The following is a 27742-nucleotide window of genomic DNA, read 5'->3' as shown; positions in this document are numbered from 1 at the left end:
GGAGGGCATTTACACAATGTCTTTTCATGATGGGATAGCTATCCGGTCAGAGAAAATGCATGAAGAGACAAGCTGTAAACAGGCAGTGACTCGTGTTTGTTCTAAACCTGTATTGACTTCATTAAAGAAGGGTTTTTACACGAGACGTCATTTAAGTCCTAACCATCATTTGGAGAATTTTTAATCTAATAACAACTTAGTCTTAGTCGTTTTGTTGCACAAAGCAATTGTATGGTTTGGGAAGACTTCGAACAGTGCACTAGACAGACATATGGACTACTTTTCTGGATATTTTTTTTGGTTTTACTGATAATGGTCCCTGCTGCTTTCATGGCATTACAAAGAGCTGCGAAAACATTCTTAAATTTCTCCTTTTATGTTCTGTGAACTAGGGCTGTTGTAATATACAGCAGTCGATGAGAACAGTGATATTTAATTAAATGAAATATTGATTTCATTTTAAATGTTACACATACATTAATATCATAAATATTCCAGTGGCAGTAACTGGCAGTTTGTCTGGTTGACACTCCAACGCAGTAGGTGGTGTTATTGCACCTTAACACTGGTTGCCACCTAACATTAAATGTCCAAAAAGGAGTGGTTAACAACAAACTCAAAGTGTGTAGCTGTTACTGCCACACAAAATCATGTCAGAGGAGGTTACAAACTTTGTTGAGTGTGATTCTTTTTTAAGTGGGAAAAAAAAGAAAAAACATAAAATGAATCCGGAATTTGACTGATAGCATTATTTTTTCCACCAAAATTTCTACAGATATTGTGATATTCTTTAAGCCACAATAATTGTGTAGAGAAAATCTGATATCATGACACCCCTTCTGCAAACAAACAACATAAGGGCGGATGTCAATTGTAATTTTTAAGTGAACTCTTCCTTGAAATTGTTGTCAATTCGACCTCATTATGTTGCAACTGAAATTCCCATTTGAACGTTTTGCAGCAAGAAAACACCTACTGAAGACTTCATTTCCTAATTTTTCAAGTGAAATGGCATCATTGGACCTGCCACAGGTCTGAGTTTCCCAGTACACAGGAGTTATTTTGATGATCTGTCTCTATGAGTGGAGCTTTCCAGCAGTTCTCTGAACTGTGAGTCATAACCCTCCTGAGGAATAAAACTTCCAGTTGCCTTATAAAAGCTTGCTGTTGCATGTTTCTAAGATCCTCTAAACAACAAGTTAAAAAGTTCTGCTTTGTTTTTCTGAAGTGTCAGATTTATGAGCATCTAACCTAGAGCTTCACTCTTCTTCTCGCGGTACACACTGGAGGTGAAGGCGTAGCGGAGGGCAATGGAGGCGAAGAACATTTCGATGCAGATGATGAAGTTCTGCCAACCAGCTGCCACTGTACCAGCCCCCACTTCATGACCATCGATGACCAGAGCTTCTGGGATCACACCACATCGCTCCAGAATGGCCAATACCATACCTAAGAAAAAGACCAACCCAAATATTTGCAGTGAGGAACAGTGACTCCATGTTCCTGGCTTCTCCACAACAATATACAAAGAAAATGTTGAATACTGAACATATAACACAGTGTAACCAACCTTGCCAGAAGGAGAGGAAGATGACGGATTTGATTGTGAGGAATTTGAGCACAGGCTCAAAAGGTCTCAGAAGGTCACTGGTGGCGAAGTAGAAGAGGAAGAGGGCATAGAGAGCCAAACTGACAGAGATGTTGTAGATGATGGTGATGTAAAGGTAACCTCCCGTTACACTATATGAAAAGAAGCATAACAAGGAGTAAAACAGTTCATTAAAAAAAAAATGATATGTTATTATGGAATGTTGATATGAGATGAAATGGAATAAATCACAGGGTGGCTCACTTAAAATCTCCATCGTGATATTTGCCAAAAGCCTGCAGAAGGATGGTGATGACAGCCATGATGGGCTTCACGACACAGAACTGAAGTGTGGCCTAGATGATGTAACAGAAGCAGATGAGTAACAGTGATGGTTTAGTTTTTACGCCGGTTCCATTTAGCCAACATGGGCCTGTAATATAGTTTGAGTGATAGAGAACTTCCAGTTCTCATCATTTTCAAAGGCATGGTAATGTGGCATGCTTATTTTTGACAGGAAGTGCTTATTTCTTTCATAATCAACACAAAAGTTTGACATGACTGACAAATCCACTCATTGAGAATGACACAAAGGAGAATTTTCCCCCAATCTCACTACATGCAAGTCAGAATCGACTGCTAAAAACATCAACGTGGAATTCAAGTTTTAAATCGAAGCCGTCTGTGAGAAAAGCCATCGCAGAATAATTAAAGCACGCGCCGTCTCCGCTACAGTCTGGTATATCGCAAGGTGATGCTTTGAAAAATCCTACATGTAGGTGTCTGGTCAGACAGATTTATGTGTTTTGAAATTCTACTTGCTATTAAAAAAGTTCAATTCACATTCTTTTCTGTCTTTTTGGGGACGGGCCTCTCAAATCCAATTTCCATCAGTATTATTCTCAAAGTGCGAGCGGGTTCCTCAGCTGCCGCGCAGACAGCATCAGGCTGGCGGCAATAGCTATTTTTTGTGTTTATTATCGAGTGACTTGCACCTGCTTCCTACGGTTTATAATCCTGCTTTAACCACTGGAGCTCCTCAGAAAAGACAATGGTACAAAGATAACAGCTGCCACTTTATAACAATCCAGGTAGTAAGGGTAGATAACGGTTGACGAGACAGGAAGTCACAGAAATTCAGACCCTCTTATTAACATATTAATGTCATTTACGCAGCCATTTGTACTCAAAACAGAATGGGATGTGAGACATAATACAATCCTAAAATGTTCAGCTGATTTTCAGATTTTACATCTCAGATTTTAAATTTGGTCTCACACTTTTGGACTTCACTGGAAATAAGCTGAATATTTTAGGATTTTTAAAAAGTTAAAACAAAGAAATGTTATGAAAAATGTTGCTGTGAAGGAAAAGTCATTCTGATTTTAAAGAAACGGGAACAAACCTGCTTGCAGAATCTCAGGAAGCCAATGGAGTAACTAATTCCTACCAAACAGCACGTCCCATACAGGCAACTAGACCTGTTAAAGGCAAATGAAAAGGAATATTTGAAAGGTGATACTATTCTTGAGGGTAGATGAAATGATCTCTTAAAACAGCCTGACAAAGTTGTTTTGTATAAAAACAGAACATGTTGTGTAAGCCTTAATATAGTGGTTAGCAGACATGCTCTGACACACTGAGTCATGGTGCTCATGTATGGAAGCATGTGTAGCTAAATTCAATTTGAAATGTAATATGCAAAATGGCAATGCAATATGTAAAATGGCAATGCATTTCTGTATTTAAATTGACATTTTCCCATACCATGTGTGCAACATTTAGTGCAAAATGAAAATTCAATTATATAATTTAAATTTGCCATTTTTTCTACACCACTTTTAATATGCAAATTAAAAACATATTTTAAAGCTTTATAAGTTGCAAAATGAAAATGTATTAGCCAAATTGATTGGACATTTAATATGTCCAAGCAAAAACTGTTGCAAAATTATGATTTACATTTACATTTATTCATTTAGCTGACGCTTTTATCCAAAGCGACTTACAATTGCTATATATGTCAGAGGTCGCACGCCTCTGGAGCAACTAGGGGTTAAGTGTCTTGCTCAGGGACACATTGGTGTCTCACAGTGGATTCGAACCCGGGTCTCTCACACCAAAGGCATGTGTCTTATCCACTGCGCCATCACCACCCCCCATTTAAATGCTGTTTTTCCTAAATGCATTTAGATTTAGGGGTAGGACACTTGGGATTGCATTTTCATCATGATACCGTGGGATAATTGTAACAAAATGTAGTGAGAGTTTCAAAATACATTCTGATCCAAAGGTGCAGCAAAATGGTGATTTAAATGTCTTTTAGTTTTCTTAAATGCATGGAAACTTACATATATGACGTTTCAATTGCATTTTCATGAAATACCCCGCGATTAATATAGTACAAGTCATTGTGGATTTGAAAATGCATTCCGAGCCGAGCACACCCCCTAGCTGTCAATCATTACATCAAGGCGGGGCTCGGCAACAGGACGCACGATAGGTCAATATTCACCGTTAAGACCTAATGAAGAGGGAACAACCGCACACTCACTTAAGCATAGACTATTTTATTAACCAACGTTTCGGCTAGTAGCCTTTTTCAAGGTATAGTTTCACAAAAATAGAGAGTAGTATGAGTAGAGAAGATATTTATACACAGCTGAGAGTAGTGGGATACAAGTCATCCAATAATGTATCTCACTACTCTCAGCTGTGTACAATTATCTTCTCTACTTATACTGCACCTGCCCCTTTTCAAAATTATTCAAAAGTGCCCCTCTCAGACAAATATCAATGATATTGTGATCAATAAAACAAAATGCATTTGAATTGTAATTAACATGACAAGGTGTACAAAACAGTAACTAATCACTCAAAAGTCAAAAAATTCCTGTTTATTTTTACATATCTGTCAATCTGAGGTGTTGCTATGGGTTGCGTGTGTTTTGCTTGACTGACTGATATTCCACAATCTGTTCAGAAACCATAGGCTCTCAAGCAATAGCCTATATGGTTCTTTCAGTGAGTGGGTCAACGGAAGAAAAAAAAAAAAAAAAAAAAATTTAAATTTTTCATCACTAATCAAAGCTAGTATGTCAATTTAATAAAAAATCCATATATTATATATTTTAGAATATTGCATAATTCCTCAATGCCGTTTGTCATGTATAATACACCAACCAATCATGATCTGGATCAAGTTCAAATTTCATTGGACAATAATGTGAAGTGGAGTGGTCATTTTCCGTTCTTATTCATAAATCAGTAGAAAATTACATGGGACAGACAAACTTATTTGTGGAGCAATCTGGATCTGCGGTTTGTCTCATTTTATAAATCAAATTAGCCTACATCGCTGAGAAAATAGATGCTGAATGACTACAAAAGCACTGCACAAAACAAAAGTCGCAATAATGGTAATCAGTAGGCTATTCAATTCAAGATTCAAGATTTTTTATTTGTCAAATACACAATTATACAGAGTGTAACCAGCAGTGAAATGTAGGTGGGAAGAGCTGTTTCTGCTCGGCTCACTTATATTTGTGCATGTTATCCTACACCATTTACTATTTCATGAAACTCTCATAGTTAATGAAGCCCAAGTACCACCTACAGGCCTATTATGTGAAGTGTAGGCTGGCGAAATTGTGACGTGAAAGAACGTTATTATATTACCATTTTTGATAATTATGCAGCATTATGAAAGTGTCTTATGCTCATCAAGCCTGCATTTATTTGATCAAAAATACATAAAAACTGTAATTGTGAAATATTACAATATAAAATAATGTTTTTCTATTTTAATATACTTTAAAATATCATTTATTGCCTGTGATTCAAAGATGAATTTTCAGCATCATTACTCCAGTCTTCAACGGATGGTCCTTCAGAAATCATTCTAATACGCCGATTTATTATTAATGTTGGAACCAGTTGTGCTGCTTAATTTTTTGCTTTTTATTTTAATTTTATTTATTTATTTTGGAACCTGTGATACTTTATTGGGGTTCATTGATAAATAAAAAGTTAAAAAGAACAGCATTTATTCAAAATAGAGATGTTTTCTAACAATATCGATCTTTACTATCATTGTTTCTATCAATTTAACAAATCCTTGCTGAATAAAAACTAATTTCTTAAAAAAAATAAAAATAAAAATACTGGCCGCAAGCTTTTGAACGGTAGTGTATATTGTTACAAATGTTGCCGTTTTATTCAACTTTTTATTCAAAGAATCCTGAAAAAAAAAAAAAGTATGACAGGTTTACAACATTGCAAATAAATCAGCATTGCATAAAATGTATTTAAAAGTATATTAAAATTTTTATCAAATAAAATGCAGGCTTGATGACCATAAGTGACTTATTGCAAAAATATAAAATATTAATGTATCCAAACTTTTGACCTATAATTATTATTTTTTGTCGTCACATTGCCCTTTTTTTTTTTTATTAATTATTTTTTTTTTTTACATTTGATCCCCTGCCCCTGAGGACCTCTCTGCACGTCCCTGTTCAGCAGCCACGGAAAACGCGCTGTTTTTTATTAAAAATAAAAGAGTAATAAAATATGAGGTAAGGTAGTAAATAAGTGTAAAATAGCACTGTGTGTTTGCTTATGTGCATCAATCAGAGTGTAACGCCCGTTTTACACATACTCCGTCACTTTTAGTATAGGCTAACAACGTTTGGATTTGAAATCAAAATTAGCGATTTTGCTTTAAGACCCGCAGGACTGTTTGTAATAAAGATTTAAATGTAAGGCACGAGCCGACTTTTTCTGTCAATGGTTTTAATTTAAAATATTTGTGATAGCCTAACACAACATGGGCTATATGCGGTTTAAATGGGTTTCCACTTGCTTGAGCAACTTAGTATAAAAATCTATCTACAAATGCATTTAATACATTTTTTTATATGAATTGAGTTTAAATGTGAATATGTCTATGAAAGATTGTGTAACTGTAACGTGATAAAAGAGGATCACAATGCTGAAAAAGCACTTTCAGTAGGCTAACAACGTTTAGATTTGAAATCAAAATAATGGATAAATGGTGTGTTTGTGGTAAACTGCCATGGACCAGGAGCGGACTGCAAATGCGTCCTGTGTGAAAGCACAATGAGTCCATGCTGCTTCTGCACCGCATACATAACGCACACAGATGGAGCATGCGTGAAACAGGCGTAAACGGTGAGAGATGTTCAGGCAGGTGAAAAGCGTTTGGTTAACGGTGAATATTGACCTATCGTGTGTCCTGTTGCCGAGCCCCGCCTTGATGTAATGATTGACAGCTAGGGGGTGTGCTCGGCTCGGAATGCATTTTCAAATCCACAATGACTTAAACTATATTCATCACGGAGTATTTAATGAACATGCAATTGAAACGTCATATGTAAGTGTCAATGCATTTAAGAAAAATAAAACATTTAAAAAAATCACCATTTTGCTGCACCTTTGGCTCAGAATGTATTTTGAAACTCTCACATTTTGCTACAATTATCCCACGGTATCACGATGAAAATGCAATCCAAAGTGTCCTACCCCTAAATCTAAATGCATTTAGGAAAAACAGCATTTAAATCATAATTTAACAGTTTTTGCTTGGACATGTTAAACATATCTGGGTAATACACTTTAATTTTGCAACTTATAAAGCTTTAAAATATATAACTAGTGTAGAAAATGGCTAATTTAAATTATATAATTGAATTATCATTTTGCTCTAAATGTTGCACATATGTATGGGAATGTTAAATTTAAATACAAAAATACATGGCCATTTTACATATTGCATTGCAAACTGAATTTTGCTACACGTATGCTTCCATAGTCATGTGAGTGATGACAACAACATTTAAAATCAAGGTGACAGCCATCACACTTCCAGAGGAGCTTCATGAGTTTAATTGTGTCTTGCGTTATGCTGTATTTACTTTCTCAAAGCTCTTTACTACGCATTTTGTAGGACTTCATTCTCCATGCTGGAAATATGCCTTTACTTAGGAAACACACTTATACCTTAAAATGCTGCTCACTAGCAGTTGTTTAAAAATAAAATAAAAGTAAAATGTGAAGACACTCACTGAATAGGCTTTCCTCTTATTTCCGACATGATGGCACTTTCTCCTCCAAGGTACTCAAAAGACAGACTCAGGAAGTTGTATATCACAAATGCTAGAATGAAAAAGAAAAAAAGAAAAAACAGCCAACATAAGCCAATCATACATGAGAGCCATAAATAATTTGCAGTGAGAGTTTTAAATAAGCAAACAGAACATGTTTGACACGTCCAATAAACTAACAAATAAATAAACATAGCTGCAAGCAGCGATGACGGGCCCAAGCCGTCAGTGCATACGCCACCCCCGGTGGCATCAGGAAAACGGTGCCCAGCGAGCACACGCATTACAGTAACCCTCTGGCAGTTTGGTTTTAAAGGGATACGACAATTAAAGGGTTAATCCAAACCATCAACTCTGTGAAACACACACACACACACACACACACACACAGAACAATATAAAACTTTATAACTTTGTAACACTTTACAGTAAGGTTTCAGTTTACAACATTAACTATATTAATTAATATGAACAATAAGTATATAGTATTTACGGTAACACTTTCTATGAAGCCCGTATTTATAATACATAATAAAGGTATTTTAATGCATAATGCACTATAAATAACTTTATAAATATTCTTGAGATGATATAAGATATTATAAGAACAATTTATATATAAAGATATATATATATATATATATATATATATATATATATATATATATATATATATATATTTTTTTATTATTTTTTTTCTCCTCTCAAACAGCCATAAGATCAGATCTCTGATCAGATGAATGTGTAATATGACACATTTGCTTTGAACCATTTCTATTGTAATATCAGTTTGATTATTTTGATGGCACCCTTTAGACAGCTGTTGATAAGTAACTCTGCAACTACATGTCAACTAGCAGTCACGAGAGTATTAGTAGTGTGTCTGCTGAATATACTGTATGCTAACACTTTATTTTGATGGTTCCTCAACAGACAAACTGAATATAGGATTATATGCAAGTATGTGAACATTCTACCTACCCTACCTAAGTCTACTAATACAATTAGTTTTATATAAACATTCATGCACTCAAGAGATGTCGTAAGGCATTTACAGGCAGCTATAAATGTTTTGTTCTCGAGCATATATATATATATATATATATAATGTTTAATAATTGTATTTTCAAACTTTATTAATGATCAATTTAACATTTCTAAATTATGTTATTTACAAACCAGTTATTTAGGAGTTTTCAGTGGATCATAAGATCACTTAGAAAGTGTAAGTAAATGATTAATAAACTATTTAAATGTACATTTATAAATCATTATTTAGACATCATAATAATTGCTCGGTGTTAATAAATGCTTTATTAACACATATTCCTGCTGTAATTCAAGATTAAGTCAGGTAGTTATAAAACATTTAGCAGTTGCCAGCCATCTATTTGTGTGAGCTCATCTAAAGTGAGGACTATTTATACCTTAAAGCATTTACAAAAGCAGATTTAAAGGCTCATTTATCTTCCAAACAGAAAAGTTAAAGAAACAAAACAGAGGGATACAGAACGCCAGAAAAAAAATTCACGATGCAAAAAAAGAAACAACTTTACACTTGATAAAAAAGAAAAAGAAAAATAAACCTCTGCAATTTCATTGAAAAAAGTAAATAAATAAAAAAGTGTACAGTTTCATTTTTTGCATCTTGAAAAAATATTTATGTTCTGTATCCCTCTGTGTTGTGTTTGTTTATTTTTTCTGTTAGGAAGATAACTGAGCCTTTAAATGTACTTTGTAAGATAGATATGCCTAATAAATAAAGAACAAGCCATTTATAGCTGTATTTATAAACTGCTTACTAATGACTATTAATGTTGCCACAATGCTTTATAAAAGGATGAACTAACTATTTACTAATGTTTACCTAATGATTCATAGCATGCAGTTATTATAAAGTGTTACCAATGCATTATGCATTCATTATAATGCCTTAAGAATACCTTTATAATGTATTATAAATACGGCCTTCATAGAAAGTGTTACCGTATTTATTAGTGTTAGTTAATATTCAAAACTGAAACATTAAGATTTAAAATTTTATCTGTTAACATTAATTAATGCACTGTGAAATAACAAATATTTTGATTAACATCAACAAACATTAATAAATTCTGTGAAAATATATTTCTCATTGGCAGTTCATGTTAGTTAATGCATTTAATGTTAACAAAGGAGACATTATAGTTACCAAAGCTTTTAATCATTTATAAACATTATTTAACAATTTATTTTTCCATGAACTAACTAAAATAAATAAAGTAAAAATATATTGTTCATACTTATGTGAATTAACCAATGTTAAAAAAACTATATTTAACTGTTGTTAGTTAACATCAACAATAATTATATACCATATTAAATGTTAATTAATATTAAGTCCAAAATGTATTAATACATTAAAATTTAAAGTTGTATCTTTTGAACATGACTATTCTAACATTAAAAAGATTAATAAATGTTGTTCATTGTTAGTTCATTGATCGTTCATACCATCAATGAAGAATTAACATTCTGTAAAAATATATTTTTCATTGTTAGTTAATGCATTCCCTAACGTTAACAAATGAGACCTTATTATAAAGTGTTATCAAAACCTTTAAGCATTTTTTAACGATTTTATTTATCCAAGTATTCGAGAAATATTTCTGCCTGCATTATAGCTTAGTCTGCATCTGTCAGCTGACCTGTTTTACTGTTACATTTAAACCACTATTAAAGCATCAAAAGTTTAAACGGACCCTCTCTCTCTCTCTCACCCACCCCCTCAACCCACACAGTCACCCACCCCCGCCCCACACACAGAAGCAGAGTGACATCAAGCTGTCTGACAGTTTTTTAATTCTCTCTTATCCATAGAGTTTTGTAAAGTCATGAAACAAACCATATTTCCTCAGAATGACTTTTTCTATATATGTAAAAAGTTTTGAAGTGTTTGGAAGCTGCACTTTAAAGATATAAAGAAAATGACTGCTCTTTTGTTACTGTAACTTTTATAAATTGCCATTAAAACACTGTTCGTGATATCCTAAATCCGTTCGCAATATAGCATCTTCAGTATCTTGGCATCATGTTGAAAAAAGTTTGGTGTGAATTACTTGTTTCTGCTTGGAGGAGTATGAATTTCTTCACAGCATGATTTTGCAAAAAAACCACATTAAAATAAAAATAGCCGACTTCCTGGTGGTCGTAGCTAATGACTGTAAATTAGAAAGTTGTCCGCTTGATTAGAACAATATATGTACCGAGTTTGGTGTCTGTAGCTAAAACTAACCCCCCCACTTTTGACAAAAGGTGGCCCTATAGAGTTCCTCCTCCACGCCCATTTATGAGCTTTTGGTAGTGTCTATCTATCATTAATACTGATATGTGTGTTGAGTTTCATGACATTTTAAACATGTTATCTGCCTCAAAATCACCAGAAAAGAATTTAAGTTTGACACGTTGCCATGGCAACAGTATTTTAGATATCAATATTCCCTTCACAGTTTTACGTCGGCCGTGTTTTGACATTATTCTGATGAAGTTTGAAGCAAATACAGTAAAAATAAGATGCTGAATTCAAAGCATTTGAAAAATGACACTTCCTGCTGCCAGTTAGTGGCGCTATAACTTTCAGTCATAAGTCACATCTATGCGATCGGCATCATACAACGAACAAACCAGTGAAGTTTGATCAACATCAGACAATGTATGTGGACGTTATTAGGCATTTCCTGTTTCTCATTTTTCACCATAACGTCATTGCCTTGCCACGGGCAAACCGTTCGAGATATCAAAAATTCTCTGACAGTTTTCCAGGGGATGCCGTAGAGCCCCTGTGCCACGCCCGGATCCCAGCCTCTGTGGCGTCCTAATGGCCACGGATTCCAACGTGCGTGCCAATTTTCAAGAGTTTTTGAGCACGTTAAGGCCCCCAAAAGTGCCCGGATAGTCGAAATAATTTTTTTTTAATAAATAATAATAATAATAATCCTTAGAAGAACACGAGGGCCCTGCGCCTTAGTGGCTTGGGCCCTAAATATCCTGTCGCTTTGTGTAAAAAACAGGTCAAGATTGAGGAGTTGTTTGTGTCTAGGAAATCCATCTTAACCTGAGAGGTCTATTTAAAGACAGATTAGATGGTTAGATCTCATTGTCTCTCAGTGTGCACAACTATTACTTGTAAGATTTTACTGATGGTCTCTATGACTAAGACTTAACAACTTTGAAAATCACAATTATATTACATTACCTATATTATATTGCAGGAAATTAAGTTTTTTTAAATTCAGTAAGGATGTATTAAATTGATCTAAAGTTAAAGTAAAGACTATTATAATTATTTCTATGTCAAACAAATGCTATTCTTTTAAAGTTTCTATAATCAAAGAATACTGAAAAATTATAATGTTTTCACAAAATATTATGCAGCAAAACGTTTTTTAACAGTGATAAGAAATGCTTCTTGAGCAGCAAATCAGCATATTAGAATGATTTCTGAAGGATCATGTGACACCGAAGACGAGTAATGATGCTGAAATTTCAGCTTCAACATCACAGGAGTAAATTTTAAAATATATTTAAAATACATTTTAAAATATATTCAAATAGAAAGCAGATATTTTAAACTGTGATAATATTTCACAACATTACTGTATTTTTTTTTTTTTTATCAAATAAAGGCAGCCTTGGTAAGCATAAGTGATTTCCTTCAAAAACATGAAAACTCTTGCCAACCCCAAACTTTTAAATGGTAGTGTATTACAGATTACAACAATCACTCTAAACTTCATAACTGACTCTTTTATATAAAATTATGCTGCCATACAGTACAAAGATGGATTCAATGAAACAAAACAAATCTCCACACTGGAATTTTCCCATGTAACTTAAATAACATAGGAAAAACTGTTTCTCAAGTCGTCATTGTCTAAGAGCAGTGGGATAGGCCTGAAAGGATGATAACAGACAATTGGCCGTCCTCCTTTCTGGCTGCAACACGACAAACTGGTTTGTTCAGTTACAATGAGCATGTATCTATTTCCCCTCTATGAAACCTGCCACCCCACGTCTGTAAAGCAGGCTCTCCTCCCTCACTGCAGGCCAGACTTCCAAACAACAGCACACATCGTTCCACCAGTGTGATATTTGGAGTGAATAATATCATGCCCAGGGGGGTAGGAAAGAATGTAAGGGCAGAAAGCACCTCTGATTTACTGTACCTTCATAACAGTCACGAACAGAGTCGAAATACACATAATACTGGTCATTACTGATGAACAGCAGGCTGAGCCAGGAGTCGAAAGCAAAGATGGGGACGATGAAGAGGATGCGGATGATGTAGCGCTGCTCGTTTGGCACCGTGTACGACCTTAGGTGCAGGTATATCTATAAAGACAAAGATTTCGTTAAGCAAGAAGCTTGCCTACAAAATAAATTAAAGTTAGACATACATAGCAAAAACAGTAAAATGCAAATGATTAGAGTGTGTGCAGTGGAGCAATACACTGCAGAACAGATCAAAAGATAGCAAGAACAAATATCAATTGTTTGTTATCAGACACTAGGAAAAGTGAGGTGGACAAACTTGTATGCAGTAGTACCAGTGATGTTGAATAACAGTAAACAGGTCTATAACGGTTTATGGACAGCTAACAGAATAAATCAAACAAAGCTGTTTAACCAAATTGACGCTGACATGATATTAACAGCTATATAATTTAAAAGAACTTTTAACATCACAAGCTGTCAAGACACAATAAATGCAGGCTCAATACCACCACCTAATGTGATTTTGGCAGAGGTGGGTAGAGTACCCAAAAACTGTACACAAGTAAAAGTACTTATAGAAATATTTACTCAAGTAAAAGTAATAGTCTGAATAGTTATTAAGACTAAAAAGTTTTGGATAAAAAAAAAAAAAAAAACTACAAGTAGTTAGTTACTAGTTACTTTAGATCATATACTGTACATCTATAGTCTATTTTCATTTAGATATATAGATAAAATTGATGTAATGTGTGTGTGTGTGTGTGTGTGTATACACACACAGCCGTTCAAAAGATTTTTTATGTAATTTATTTCAGTGATGCATATCAGAATTTATATCAGCCTTTATGCCAGTCTTCAGGTCACATAATCCTTCAGAAATCATTCCAATATGTTGATTTATTATCAATGTTGTTCTTTTGAGCTTTCTATTCATCAAAGAATCCTGAACAAAATGTCACAGGTTCCAACACTGGTAATAAATCAGTATATTTGAATGATTTCTGAAGGATCATATGACTCTGAAAACTGGAGTAACAACTGATGAAAATGCTGATTTGCATCACTGAATTAAATTATACGCTATTTCAAAGTGTGTGTATATATATATATATATATATATATATATATATATATATATATATATATATATATATATATATATGTGTATGTATATATATATATATATATATATATATATATATATATATGTGTGTGTGTGTGTGTGTGTGTATATATATATATATATATATATATATACACATACATATACAGTTGTGGTCAGAATTATTGGAACCCTTGGTAAATAACATTTATTTCATAATGACATTTCCCCCCATTTTAAATTCTTATTATCCAATGAAAGGTTAGCTTTTTGTGAATTTTTTTAATAAAAGATCAAAAGGATTAACAAAGCAGGTTAATTTTCACAGTCTTCTTTGATCATATTTACCAAGGGTTCCAATAATTCTGACCACAACTGTATGTATGTATGTATGTATGTATGTATGTATGTATGTGTGTATATATATATATATATATATATATATATATATATATATATATATATATATATATATATATATATATATATATATATATATATATATATATATATATATATATATATATATGAGGCAGCAAAATATTAAACTGAAACCGCTCTTGTATCTGAAAAGCAAAAACAGAAGCTATTTTACAAAAATCAGCAAATTGCAACAAAAGTGGGAACAAAACTAATCTCCAATAACCTGTGAGCAGAATAGGATTGGAGACATGGAAAAGGAGAGCTTCAAAGGGGAGCTGTAACATGTTTATAGCCTTAAATATATAGGGGTCATTCTATGGAAATATAATTTTTTTTGTCCCTAGCCTTTACAGAAATATTACACTTGAAAAACACTTTCATTTATATAAAAAAAAAAAATTGTAACCTAGTGTTATTTGAAAAATTACACCTTCTTGAGCCATCAATGTGGCAATATTTGTTTTTAATTAATTATAAAGAATTACAAGCACCACAAAACTGCTCGTCCCCACAGCCATGTACAGAAGGAAAGTGCTTTATTTTGGAGGTCAAAAACAGGTTTTTCTACCATTTAAAATAATGTATAACTATCAAATAACTTGCATAAAAAAACCAAAATGCCAAATAAATATGATAGAAAAATATATAAAATACATATTAAATTATAATGGAAATTATATTAAAAAAAGAAAAATGATATAATATTATTAAAAAAATATTATAAAAAAAGATAAAAATTAAGCTGTCATTTGTGTGTATTCATGAAGTCAAAATGTAATCTAATAATGTGGTCTAAATTTAAATGTTAAAAAAAGAAATACATTTTAAGACATCTTGCCATACCAGGCTATTTGAACCAAATGTATTTACTCTTAGTATTAGGACATGACTATTTGTTTTTTTATTACAGCCCGTGATAATTAATACATTACAAAAACATTGTAAAAATTAGGCTAAAAGAAAGTCATCCCACTCCTCTGTCTACTTCTGTCATCGCTTGGATTACAGCGTCACGCGCCTTTTTGAATGTGATTTTTCTCCAACGAGGGGGTGGAACATTTGGCAAATTACGCTGCGGCACTTATATTATTGCACTGGTTGACTATTAACTGTGAGAAGACAGTGTCAATCAATGCATTGGAGAATACGGCGAACATAAATAAAGAAAAAGTTGCATATCAGAATTCCCGAGAAAGGTCTGGCTGCAGACATGCGCTTGCATTTTCAGACTTGTACTCTCAGACTTGCATTCTCAGACACCTGCACTTCTGCAAGTGACGTCACTTGCAGTCTTTTATTTATTTTTATTTATTAAGTATTTTTTACAGATGACTTGCAGGACCCTGTATGTTATGATATTAAATTAGTTTTAATCGTTTAAGCAGCGTCTTGTCTCCATTGGCAGCACGCACGATTTGTGTGGATTGCAAGTGACGTTGCAGGCTGCGAAGAGTGCAAGTAGCGATTGCAAGTGACTTCGTAATTTAGTTTCTTTTTTCTAGTCTTCACCACCTGGCTACTTGTGTGAAATGTTGAGAGATTCAATTTAAAAAAATACTTAAAATAAAAAACAAAAAAGTCTGCAAGTTACGTCACTTGAAGTGCAGGTTTCTGAGAGTACAAGTCTGAAAATGCAAGTGCAGTTCTGCAGCCAGACCCTATTAGATTTCCCTAACAGGTAACCATATTTTTTTTTTTTAAATAAGCCCAAAAAACAGCAACCAGGGATTTTTTCACACAACTTTACAAAAAAAGCAGCCCAAAGGCAACTGTGCTCTGCGCGTGCGGAAGGGAACTGAACGAATCATTCAAACTGATTCACGAACCGATTCACTGGTTTGCCAACTGGTTTGATCAAGCCTTTGAATAGAATTGACTCAAAACAATGAATCATTCGTGAATGGGCATCGCTCATTGCCCAGAGAAAAGTAGACAGCGCGTTTGGAATAAGTTGAAGCCTTTTTAACTTGTATTGCATTAAGATAAAGTAACGAGGGGAGTGTCGCCCACAGTAACGAAGTAAAAGTACAATTTTTTTTCACTAAAAATTTACTTGCGTATGAGTAAAAGTACCCATTTTTAAATATACTCTAAAAGTTTTAGTTACCCCAAAAAATTTACTCAAGTAAATGTAACTCGTTACTACCCACCTCTGGATTTTGGAAAGTTTATGTGGGAATTTTTGTCCATTTATCCACAGCATTTGTGAAGTCAGGCTGTGATGTTGGACATGAAGGCCTGGCTCTTAATCTCAGCACCAGTTCATCCCCAGTGTTTGATATAGTTGAAGTCAGGACTCTGTGAGGGCCAGTCAAGTTTTTCCCAACCAAACTTATCTAACCATGTCTTTTTGGACCTTGCTTTGCGCACTGGGGTGCAGTCATGCTGGAAAGGGCCTTCCTCAAATTGTTCCCACAAAGTTGGAAGCAATGCATTATCCAAAATGTCTTGGTTTGCTAAAGCATTGATTTCCCTTCACTGGAACCAAGTGGCCCCATACAGTTGGCACAATGCAGTCAAGCAGATAACATTCTCCTGGCATTGGCCAAACCCAGACTCACCCATCAGACAAAACAGATTCATCACTCCACAGAACAGGTTTCCACTGCTCCAGAGTCCAGTGGTAGCGTGCTTTATGCTGGTTTCACGCCACAAGCTTCACGTCAACATAACTACATCTTTACTGCAGCTGCAGACTTGCAAGAGCATTCACACTGGTGTTTGTTTTTAGAAATTAGTCATTTATAAACTTAGTTTAACATGGGGATTTGCATTCACATGTAAATTGTACACAACAAAAACAGCTCTGATCATGTCGTTTCAGTCATACTTTGATATAAAACGTGCTGTTTATAATGTTTTTTAATATAGATGTATATAACACCATACTTTCACCCCAACTGAACAATTAAAAAAGCTTAAATGGGTAAATTTTCTATACATATTTTTGATTCTTGATTTTCTTCTCTGACATACTCCAATTCTTGTTAAAACTCACTAGACATGCTTATTCTGTGCTTTTTTTTGTGCATGAAATCATATTTATTTTGTCCATCAAAAGTGTGCCATCACTTTAATTGTGCGCGAACAGCACAGCAAAAATAGACTAGGCACTGAAACCTTCTCCTGGTGTGAATGCACTCATTTGTTAACATGCAGGTCAAACTACACAGTAACCAGGCACAGAATGCAACCAATGTGTTTCACAATTCACATGTGCATATACTGGCTCTATATTTTTCAAGTTTGGCACTACCGGTATTATAATATCTCTTCTAAAAGTACTATGGAGTTTGTGAGGCATGTGCATGTCCTAACAGTCCCTTTGAACTTCACAATATTACTGAGGGGGCTCAATATTCGCTGGGCTCTTTAAACTCTTGGACACTCAATCATTTGAAATCAGATTATTTGAGTCCTTCATTCCACGGGTGGAGGCTTGATGTATTTGTGGGCTCTCAAAAAAGCAAAGGGAGTTGCTCTCTGAACTGATGTCCTCTATTTCACCTAGCCTGCAGGGGAAATAAGTTCCCAGACTCCATAATGTGGAGCTGACAGTGAGAGAGAGCCGTGCTCACAATAATGGCTCTGGTCATTGACTGTCTGCTGGCTGTCGCAGAGATGCAGTCAAAGCTAATTACAACCTGTCTGAAGCAGAGAGGAACTGCCGGTGAAGCTGCAAGGCACCCAAAAACAAGAGCCGATGAATCACAAGGTGTAGCACCAACTTTAAGGCCGTAAAGCTTGTAAAAATTAGAGAGCTGAGAAAAAGCCTGACACAAGAGCACTGTTGGCGCCTTGTCATTGCAATATATAACAATCACTTAAGAAGGTTTGGCTCAGAAGGTGCTTATGTTCTAAATAGCTGGTCTTCAAAGACTCCTTTGATACCCCTGGCACTGTTGTGAAAGTTTTGCAGGCAAATCAGTAACTTCAGAAAAGGGTGTTTTACGAACGCAATCTCAATGTCTGCCTTTAGTATGCAGCGTGCGAGAAAAGCTCCGCCGGGAGAATCTTTTGTAGCGAAACCGACAAAGGCAGTGAAATACTAAAACAATCCTGAGGGCTCCTTTAATCTCCTCAGGATTTAAATATGTTGCCTCGTGCAACCCTCCGCAGGCGGCTGTTTGCGAAGCCGCAGATGAGGTGGCGGTAGATGAGTCGTTTTGCTGCTTGGCTGAGGGACAAAAACCAGACTGTTTTGACTTGATTATGACTTGAAGGGGAAAACTACTACACAGGGACTCATTTCCAAGCTCCATACAGCATCCCAACGTTGTTTGGCCGCTTGAAAACTGTCAGCTTCTCAGAGGTATTGGCTTCTGTATGGCACTCAAGACGCTTTGGAGGCAATCAAATCATAGTCCTCCGGGCACACTGCGGGCGCTGCAATTCAGAGCTGAAGAAATACCTTTCCTGACCTCTGCTCTTCATCAGTACGATCCCAGTAGTTCAATTACATAACAGATGCTTGAGAAACATATTCTATATTAAATTTCTTCATGGGTCATATAGGCTGCAATGAAAAGGGATTCAAAATATATCAGCAAGAGCAGAGAAATTAGATTTCGTCCTTTTCTGAAACCGAACAATGTGGGCAAATATAATTGGTAATTCGACACACAAGATGGGTATATTCATACTGTGCCGGCACTTCACCTGCCAATTACTTTTACACAAAACTCATCCACCACCAGCCGGTTTCATCTTGCTGTAGGCAACACGGTGAACTCATTCATATGCCACAGAAATGGATATTCAGGTATGATGTGCGCTTTTAGCTGTAATGAACGGCAAAATATAAAGGACAGGGAAATACCCCAGCAAATTAGAACTGCTCAGCATGTTTATATGCTTATATGTTTATACCTTGGAGTTGTGATTGATGATAAGCTGAATTTCTCAGACCACATTGTTAAAACTGCCCGTTCCTGCAGATTTGCATTATATAATATTAAGAAGATCAGGCCCTTTGTCTCGGAACATGCAACACAACTCCTTGTTCAGGCTCGTTCTGTCCAGACTTGACTATTGCAATGCTCTCTTGGCAGGTCTTCCAGCCAATTCTATTAAACCTCTACAATTAATCCAAAATGCCGCTGCAAGATTAATCTTTAATGAGCCGAAAAGAACGCACGTCACGCCTCTGTTCATCAATTTGCACTGGCTACCAATAGCTGCTCGCATTAAATTCAAGGCATTAATGTTTGCCTACAGAACCACCACTGGCTCTGCACCCCTTTACCTAAATTCTTTACTTCAGACTTATGTGCCCTCTAGAAGCTTGCGTTCTTCAAGTGAACAACGAATTATTGTACCATCCCAAAGACACAGAAAAACACTTTCAAGGACTTTTTCATTAACTGTTCCCATCTGGTGGAATGACCTGCCCAACTCGATCCGAGCAGCCGAATCCTTACCCATCTTCAAGAAACGGCTAAAAACTCATCTGTTTCATCTTTACTTGACCCTCTAACTCTAGCACTATCTATTCTAATTGTATTTTATCTATGTCTTTTTATTAAAAATAACAATAATAATAATAATAATTATCTGTACTGCGTTAGGCTAACCAAGACTTGTAATAGCACTTGCACGTTGTTGCTCTTTTGTTGGTTTTGATTGCTTCTTATGTCCTCATTTGTAAGTCGCTTTGGATAAAAGCGTCTGCTAAATGACTAAATAAATAAATAAATAAATATCTATAAAGAAATGGCCAAACCTTTGCAAGAAGACTTATTGAACAGTCTGGTGTCTATGAAGCTGCCCTTATCGCTCACTTTTATTGATACAGCTGGTGTAAAGGTTAGTGGCTGATGGTCTTTCATCAAGCACAAAATAACTTCCTCTATAAATAAAGGCTGGGCTCAAAAATATTGCTCACGCTGTACTTTCTGCTGGGAGTATAAACTACCAGTCAACAGTTTGGACACACTATTTCCACATTTTAGAATAATAACAAATGTAATATTAAACATGAATGGGAGTATGGGAATTATGTAGCGAGCAAAAAGTTCAATCAAAACATACATTTTAATTTCTTTAAATTTTTCCGCTCAATCAACTTCATGGTACCCAATTTGGATGCTTTTTAAACAGTTTTGAAATTTGAACCTAGCCAATTTACAATAAGTAAAAAATCTTTATATTTTCTGGAATAAAAGTTCAAAAGTGTTGAGGCAGTAAAAGTCACAGTATAGATATTTATAAATGTTAAGGCAACTCATCACAGTAATATTTTCCACAAAAAAATATTAAGCAGCATCAATGATAACAGTATATGAAAATAGATAATCATATATCATGGAAACAGATGTGTTTAAATTGTAATATTTCTAAATATTACCATTTTTAACTGTATATTAAATTTTTTTGATGAAAGTGGCCTTAGTGAGAATAAGAGCCTTTTCCCCAAAAAAACATTAAAATATTTAACCGACCGCAAATTTCTGAATGGTAGTGTAGATTGGCCCAATTTATTTAACATTGATTTCAAGAAAAACATTGTTCTTTCAGTTGCATCCAAATCTTTTACTGTTAGTGTATGTGACACTGCCAACAGATTTATTAAACTACAACGCAAACATTAAAACACCAACAGCTACTTCAAATACTGCCAAACACTACACACACAAAGAAACAAAAGAAAAGAAATACAAGCTGCGTCACAGAGACAATCATTTTCTTAAAAAGCGTTCCCGTGGTGCACATTGCAGATGGCACAAATATTATTGGTTACATATCCTCTCATTAGATCACCAGACTACACTAAAGCCATACCGTGTGTTTACACAGCACTCTTATCAGCTCTGGGAACAGGTACCACTCTGCTCTGTAGCTAACTTTGATTGGTCAAGGACGGTAACAACACTCTAAATGAATCATTTAGAGCAAAGAAAACATGGATGACGGTCCAGAACAAACATGCAGGTATTTATTGATCTCTGATGATCGATAACCAGTGGAGGCAGGGAGCAGAGGGTTAGTTATTACTGCAGTGAGTCTTTAATGATTATGTGGCATAGATTAACCTTCTAAAATTACATAGTTTTATCAAGATCTGCAGTTGATAATGAGCCTGTGGTCAGGTATGAGGGAGGAGACAGCATGGTACAGCTCTTGTTTTCTCTGCCTAGGTTATTTGCTTTTATTTGCCTGTGCTCTGAATGAACCGCAGCTATTAGAGCTTCCAGCTTTCCCCAGGCCACAATACCAGTCCATTTAATGCCGAGATTTGTTTCTCACCTCATGGCCTATACTTTCTATACTCCATACTGGTTTAAAAGCAGCAGAGATGCTTTTCTGGTGCTAAATAAGAAGCTCTGTGGTCTAGAAATGTGTGAGTGCCTGGCTGTAAAACGATCACTATTAATTAGTTGTCCTCAAACACATTAGTGACATTTAGTTCCTTTAAATGAGCCTACCTGATGACAGGTGATGATGAGCGCAGACCAAACGAAAATCCCTGACAAGGCTTGGGCCGTGGGGGTGTTGAGGAAGAGCTGGTCGTCCCCCACAACTTCAGTCCCATTACTTGATCTGATCATGGTCAAGTTAGACATGTCGGTTATGTTTGACAGTATTGAGAATGACGACAAAGGGACTGAATTATCCATGTTTTTATGTGAATCCGCTGATAGAGTGCTGACATTTGTCGTAGTAGACCCGGACTCATTCATCTGTAGGAAAAATAAATAAATATATAAAATAGAACATTTTTCAAAATCAAATTAAAACAAAATGTTATCAAATCAGTCATAGCCTAAATCTTTAGTCTATCTTTCATTTGCACCTTTGTTTATACACTATCTTTCAAATCCTATAGAATTAATGATCCTTCAGAAATCATTCTACTACGCTGATATGGTGCTCAAGGAACTTAAAAATTATTATTAATGATGAAAACAGTTGCTGCTTAATATCTATATATATTTTTTTTTATGTAAACTGTGATACATTTTCACTTCAGATTTCAAAAGAACTGCATTTATTTGAAATATAAATATTTTGTAATATTACATGTCTTTAGTGTCACTTTTAATCAATTTAATGCAATGAATGAATTTTATTTTTATTTTATTTTTTTAAAGAAAAGAACCCATGTTTATGGGTTTCAATGAACAGAACAAAGACTTGTAAGTTATTATGTATATAGTTTTTATTTAACAAAGTTACCATGGCGTCCACAATTTATTTTTATTACTATAAAACTGTGTTTCCTTTGTAAGTACAGTCTACAGCCTTTATGTTGTTTGAAGGAGAACTCATGTCAATTTATTATGTTTTATAGCTAGCATAATAATTTTATCTAGCTATTAAATCAAAGATTACTATAATATTTTACTGTTAACTAGTTTATATTTTTGTAAACGCACTGCGGCGTCAGAAAACATGATTAAAAGCATATTCTAGTGCAGTATTTTTCAGAAAATTATGCCGTGTTTACACTAAAAGACTAAAAAAAGGTACGTAGGAATCATTTCAATCTAACCTGTTATTAAAACAGAAAGTAAGACCTGTTCATCGATATTTGATGAAACACTTACCCTGATACAGAGTCAACACCTGTTGAGTTTAGTGCGATCAAACTCGAATTACTTTACTCTGAACATGGCACTGGGATTAAAGATTAAATACATTGCATACATGAGCGATTAAAAAGGATCGATATACGACTTGTAGCCACAGGTGTACACGGCCGATGAGTCGAGCGCACTTCCTCGTTTAACTATTGACGGATCTGATGGACGCAGTCAGCTCGGTGCAAACCGAGTCTAGATCTAATTGATCGTTATAAAAATCCTGAAGCGAAGACAACTGTACACGATTCTTTTTCTAAAGGCTTTTCCCAGTCCCAGACCAACAAGATCGTCGTTCCGTATCAAATTAGGGCAGGTGTATACTTCGCAACACAACAGCACACCCAGGTCATGTGACCTTACGACGTTAGTCCTTGGTCACGTGACATGACAGGCAGGGACGAGCACCTGTTGATCAAAGCTGCTGCAGTATTCACACGTGCAGTCTCGATTAATGCACTTACATTGATTATAGATCTCAGAAAATAAATCTGCAGCAGAACTGTGCGTACTGACATAATGTAGGATTAATTCAGGTAAACTAGGTCACTTGAGGCATAAGAGAGCCATGAAGAGATTACCTTAATTCACACTATATATATATATATATATATATATATATATATATATATATATATATATATATATATATATATATATATAATTTTTCAAATAAAAGATCAAAAGGATTAACAATGGAGATTAATTTTCACAGCCTTCTTTGATCATATTTACCAAGGGGGCTTATATTTTTGGCCATGACTGCATAGATACAGAATATATATATATACAGTATATATATATATATATATATATATATATATATATATATATATATATACTCACCGGCCACTTTATTAGGTATACCTGTTCAATTGCTTGGTAACATAAATTGCTAATCAGCCAATCACATAGCAGCAACTCAATGTATTTAGGCATCTAAATGTGGTGAAGACGACTTGCTGAGGTTCAAACAGAGCATCAGAATGGGGAAGAAAGGGGATTTAAGTGACTTTGAATGTGGAATGGTTGTTGGTGCCAGACGGGCTGGTCTGAGTATTTAAAAAATTGCTGATCTGCTGGGATTTTCACGCACAGCCATCTCTAGGGTTTACAGAGAATGGTCCGACAAAGAGAAAATATCCAGTGAGCGGCAGTTGTGTGAACGAAAATGCCTTGTTGATGTCAGAGGACAGAGGAGAATGGGTAGACTGGTTAGAGATGATAGAAAGGCAACAGTAACTCAAATAAACACTCGTTAACCAAGGTATGCAGAATATCTTCTCTGAACGCACAACACGTCAAACCCTGAAGCAGATGGGCTACAGTAGCAGAAGACCACACCGGGTGCCGCTCCTGTCAGCTAAGAACAGGAAACGGAGGCTACAATTCACACAGGCTCATCAAAATTGGACAATAGAAGATTGGAAAAACGTTGCCTGCTCTGATGAGTCTTGATTTCTGCTGCGACATTCAGATGGTACGGGCAGAATTTGGCGTAAAGAACATGAAAGCATGGATCCATCCTGCCTTGTCTTAACGGTTCAGGCTGGTGGTGGTGGTGTAATGGTGTGGGGGATATTTTCTTGGCACACTTTGGGCCCCTTGGCACCAATTGAGCATCGTTTAAACGCCACAGCCTACCTGAGTATTGTTGCTGACCATGTCCATCCCTTTATGACTACAGTGTGCCCATCTTCTGATGGCTACTTCCAGCAGGATAATGCACCATGTCACAAAGCTCAAATCATCTCAGACTGGTTTCTTGAACATGACAATGAGTTCACTTTACTCAAATGGCCTCCACAGTCACCAGATCTCAATCCAATAGAGCACCTTTGGGATGTGGTGGAAGGGGAGATTCGCAGCATGGATGTGCAGCCGACAAATCTGCAGCAACTGCGTGATGCTATCATGTCAATATGGACCAAAATCTCAGAGGAATGTTTCCAACATCTTGTTGAATCTATTGTGTGTGTGTATATATATATATATATATATATATATATATTAGGTATTTATTGTAAAAATCGTTTCTTCTCTAACAGCAATATGGTGCAGCAGTCAGGTTTAGAAAGTAAATAATGCCATTCATTTTGTTCTAGACCTAGAGGAATTGATTTTTAAAGATAACTTATAAACCTTTACAGACTATGAGGTCCATAGTATATGCCTATGTTAAAGCCATCAACCAGCATTATTTAAACTATTTTTTAAATAATTATGTTTAACAAAATATTTTTTGGTAGAATATTACATTACCCACAATTCTGCAAAGAAATCTCCACTAATCAGAAAATCACAAAGTTTGCCAAAAGAACCCTTTAACGCCGACCCATTCCAATAAATGTGCAAAGAGCAGCCTCCATATGCTCTTTGCATATAGCAATAAACATTACATTTTTCCTAATCTTTAAAATGTGTTTTTTTTTCTCTCCATTGATTTAAAACAAATGACACCCGTAATTCTTCATGTGATTGTTGGGTACACTTTTTTTTTTTAACCAGGGTTTTGTCTGATTTTCAAATACATCTTTGCTTCAGGGTTCTTTGCTTGTCAAGGTTTCTTTAGGGTTATTCTGTTTTCACTTCCTTGTCCCACAGTTCAACCACAGACAGAACCAACAATAAAGGAACATTAAAGAAATACACACAATAAAATAATTTAAGAAATTAAATTAAATTAAAATTAAAAATAATATAGATATCCATTTTAACGATGCCCTTACTACCTTTCTGGGCCTTGAATATTTCAATTGTGTTGCTGTCTATTCAGGGTCAGAAAGCTCTCGAATTTAATAAAATAAATATCTTAATTTGTGTTCCGAAGATGAACAAAGGTCTTACAGGTTTGGAACGACATGAGGGGGAGTAATTAATGACAGAATTTTTTTTGTGGTTCATTTTTGGGTGAACTATCACTTTAAATATAAAGATTTTCCCCCCAAAATCTACAAAAATGTATACAGAAGTTGTACAGCTCTCAATCAGACTTTCAATTCAAAGTTTGTAGAGTTGTGATTCACCTAGTAGCTGACTGTATGGTTTGGTTCATGGCTTATAACTCCTCAACAAAGACTTTTTTTTAAATTCCCTATGGGAAAAATAAACAGAAAAATAATGGCTCCTGAAAAAGCGTTGCAGACACTGTTGCAGTGGTTTGGCAGATAGCGCATGTGTTGAACCAGGTGCCTCTTCAAAGACTTTGGGATTGGTGTGAGATTTAAATAAGCACCAAATATTAAAAGGTAAGAAAATATGATTTTAATCTCAGGGCATCTGAAAGACATCTATTATACAGAGGCAAACAGAAGTGATCTTGAACAGAACTCTTAATTTTAACATTGAAATGAAAAGCTTTTCAAACACTGTGCGATAGCAACAGCACTTGAGATCATTCTGACAAGTCAAGAGTTACGTTTTAAACACTGTGCAGATACGTCATTTGTCCTCATCCAGAAATAGTGCCGTTTGACCTCCCGTTTACCACACCTGGCAGGCTTTGATCATATCTTTAATATTTTTCATAGTTTCAGCGCTGTTGTCTTTAAGTGAAAGGCCCAGCAGGACCGGTCGGTTGCCGGATTCTTGTGAAACAAACGTTGCAACATTCTTGGCGTAGACATGTGTAAGAGGCTGCAAAGGACACAAAAAGGACAAGGTGAAATACAAACATGATTTTATCTGCCGTATCGATTATCCAACAAAAACTAACTTCATTACCTCATCCTTTCCCAGCAGTACTCTGGTACTGAACATGGGTAGGTTGATATCACCAGACCTCGTGTCAGGTGTTACAGATACAAGTGTCCCAATTTTACCATACTGTGTCAAAACTATAAAAATGTAGTTGCTGAACTCCGTGCAGACCACTTGAGTTGGGTTTCCGTTTATTGTTTGTTCCGTCTGTCTTGATCGGATGACGGGTTGAGGAGCCATTATTTACTGCCACCTGAAAATAAATAAAAAAGTTATAAACATAGCCAGTGATAAAAGTCTAACAACTGAAACAGTTAAAAGCAAGAAAAACGGAGTAATAAATTAATTACTTTAAGTACAAGGCAAATGAAGACGATAAGGAAGCTCATTCATTCAGCTCTGTGTTGCAGAAGCAGGAAGCTACAGCGACAGTAGGCCGCATGAGATCGCTGGCGACCAGCTTGTCAAAAGCGGACAATCGACACAGGAAACACCGAGGCTTCAGAGACTCACGCGGAGCAATAGATAAACAACCAGCAGATTTATGCTATGCAAATATAAACGGTTGAAACAAACAGCATAGAAGTAATAAGCATTTCTCACCGCTAGTTTAAAGTCGTAAATTATCCTCTTAGGTCGAATGTGATTCCGTTTGCAAACATCCCTCAGCGGAGACGAAGAGTGGATGCGTTTCACCTATTAAACGTTACGCAATGACAAACAAAAAGATGCCAGCTGTTAGATATTTATATAAGGTTTACACCAGCGATTTGGATAACATTTTATGTAACTTTTATTTAAGGCGAGACACTGCAGGTGAATAGGGTAAAAAAAAAAAATAATAGTTATCACCTTACTCACCTAGTTGATTGCTTACATTGATAATTGCAAAAAATATAATGTTAGGTTTAAATATGCAAATGAGGCATTATTTATGAAATATGCGCTAATTTGCTTACATTTCTAGAACAAA

The 27742-nt window shown here is 35.3% G+C and overlaps 2 protein-coding genes across 4 annotated transcripts in view; both read right to left on the bottom strand.

Moving 5' to 3' along the window:
• The window catches only part of tmem184a (transmembrane protein 184a), a 30532-nt gene extending 7073 nt beyond the window's left edge, over nucleotides 1-23459 (bottom strand). For both annotated transcript variants that reach the window (XR_013784142.1, XM_079415551.1), the window contains exons 1-8: nucleotides 23038-23459; nucleotides 21916-22170; nucleotides 12918-13083; nucleotides 7675-7765; nucleotides 2994-3069; nucleotides 1853-1944; nucleotides 1571-1740; nucleotides 1252-1449 (exon numbers count right to left, since the gene is read on the bottom strand). Coding sequence is in view for 1 of the 2 variants with exons in the window: in XM_079415551.1 (XP_079271677.1) it covers nucleotides 1252-1449; nucleotides 1571-1740; nucleotides 1853-1944; nucleotides 2994-3069; nucleotides 7675-7765; nucleotides 12918-13083; nucleotides 21916-22170 (1048 nt within the window). In the remaining variant the exon portion in view is untranslated. The remainder of the gene's footprint in view (nucleotides 1-1251; nucleotides 1450-1570; nucleotides 1741-1852; nucleotides 1945-2993; nucleotides 3070-7674; nucleotides 7766-12917; nucleotides 13084-21915; nucleotides 22171-23037) is intronic.
• A 2888-nt stretch (nucleotides 23460-26347) lies between these two features.
• On the bottom strand, nucleotides 26348-27491 carry psmg3 (proteasome (prosome, macropain) assembly chaperone 3). Of its 2 annotated transcripts, none has more exons than XM_079405689.1 (3): nucleotides 27373-27491; nucleotides 26794-27022; nucleotides 26348-26706 (listed from the first exon to the last, which is right to left on the bottom strand). In XM_079405689.1, exons 2-3 carry the CDS (start codon nucleotides 27007-27009, stop codon nucleotides 26554-26556), a joined length of 369 nt encoding a protein of 122 aa, XP_079261815.1. In that variant the 5' UTR covers nucleotides 27010-27022; nucleotides 27373-27491; the 3' UTR covers nucleotides 26348-26553. The 2 variants fall into 2 exon arrangements, with proteins under 2 accessions (XP_079261815.1, XP_079261816.1); XM_079405690.1 differs by lacking the exon at nucleotides 27373-27491 and adding an exon at nucleotides 27120-27305.
• Nucleotides 27492-27742: the final 251 nt, after the last annotated feature.

The sequence above is a fragment of the Barbus barbus genome (assembly GCF_936440315.1).
Source record: "Barbus barbus genome assembly, chromosome: 4".
In the NCBI taxonomy this organism is placed as follows: Eukaryota; Metazoa; Chordata; class Actinopteri; order Cypriniformes; family Cyprinidae; genus Barbus; species Barbus barbus.
The sequence above is the reverse complement of the archived record's forward strand: the minus strand, read 5'-3'. Positions and strand labels throughout refer to the sequence as shown.

Excerpts from the sequence above, each read along its gene's own strand:
- psmg3 (XM_079405689.1), bottom strand. The coding sequence starts at position 27,009 with ATGGCTCCTCAACCCGTCATCCGATCAAGACAGACGGAACAAACAATA. Across the intron at positions 26,707-26,793 it reads TACTGCTGGGAAAGGATGAG|CCTCTTACACATGTCTACGC; the intron begins GTAATGAAGTTA and ends TGTCCTTTGCAG.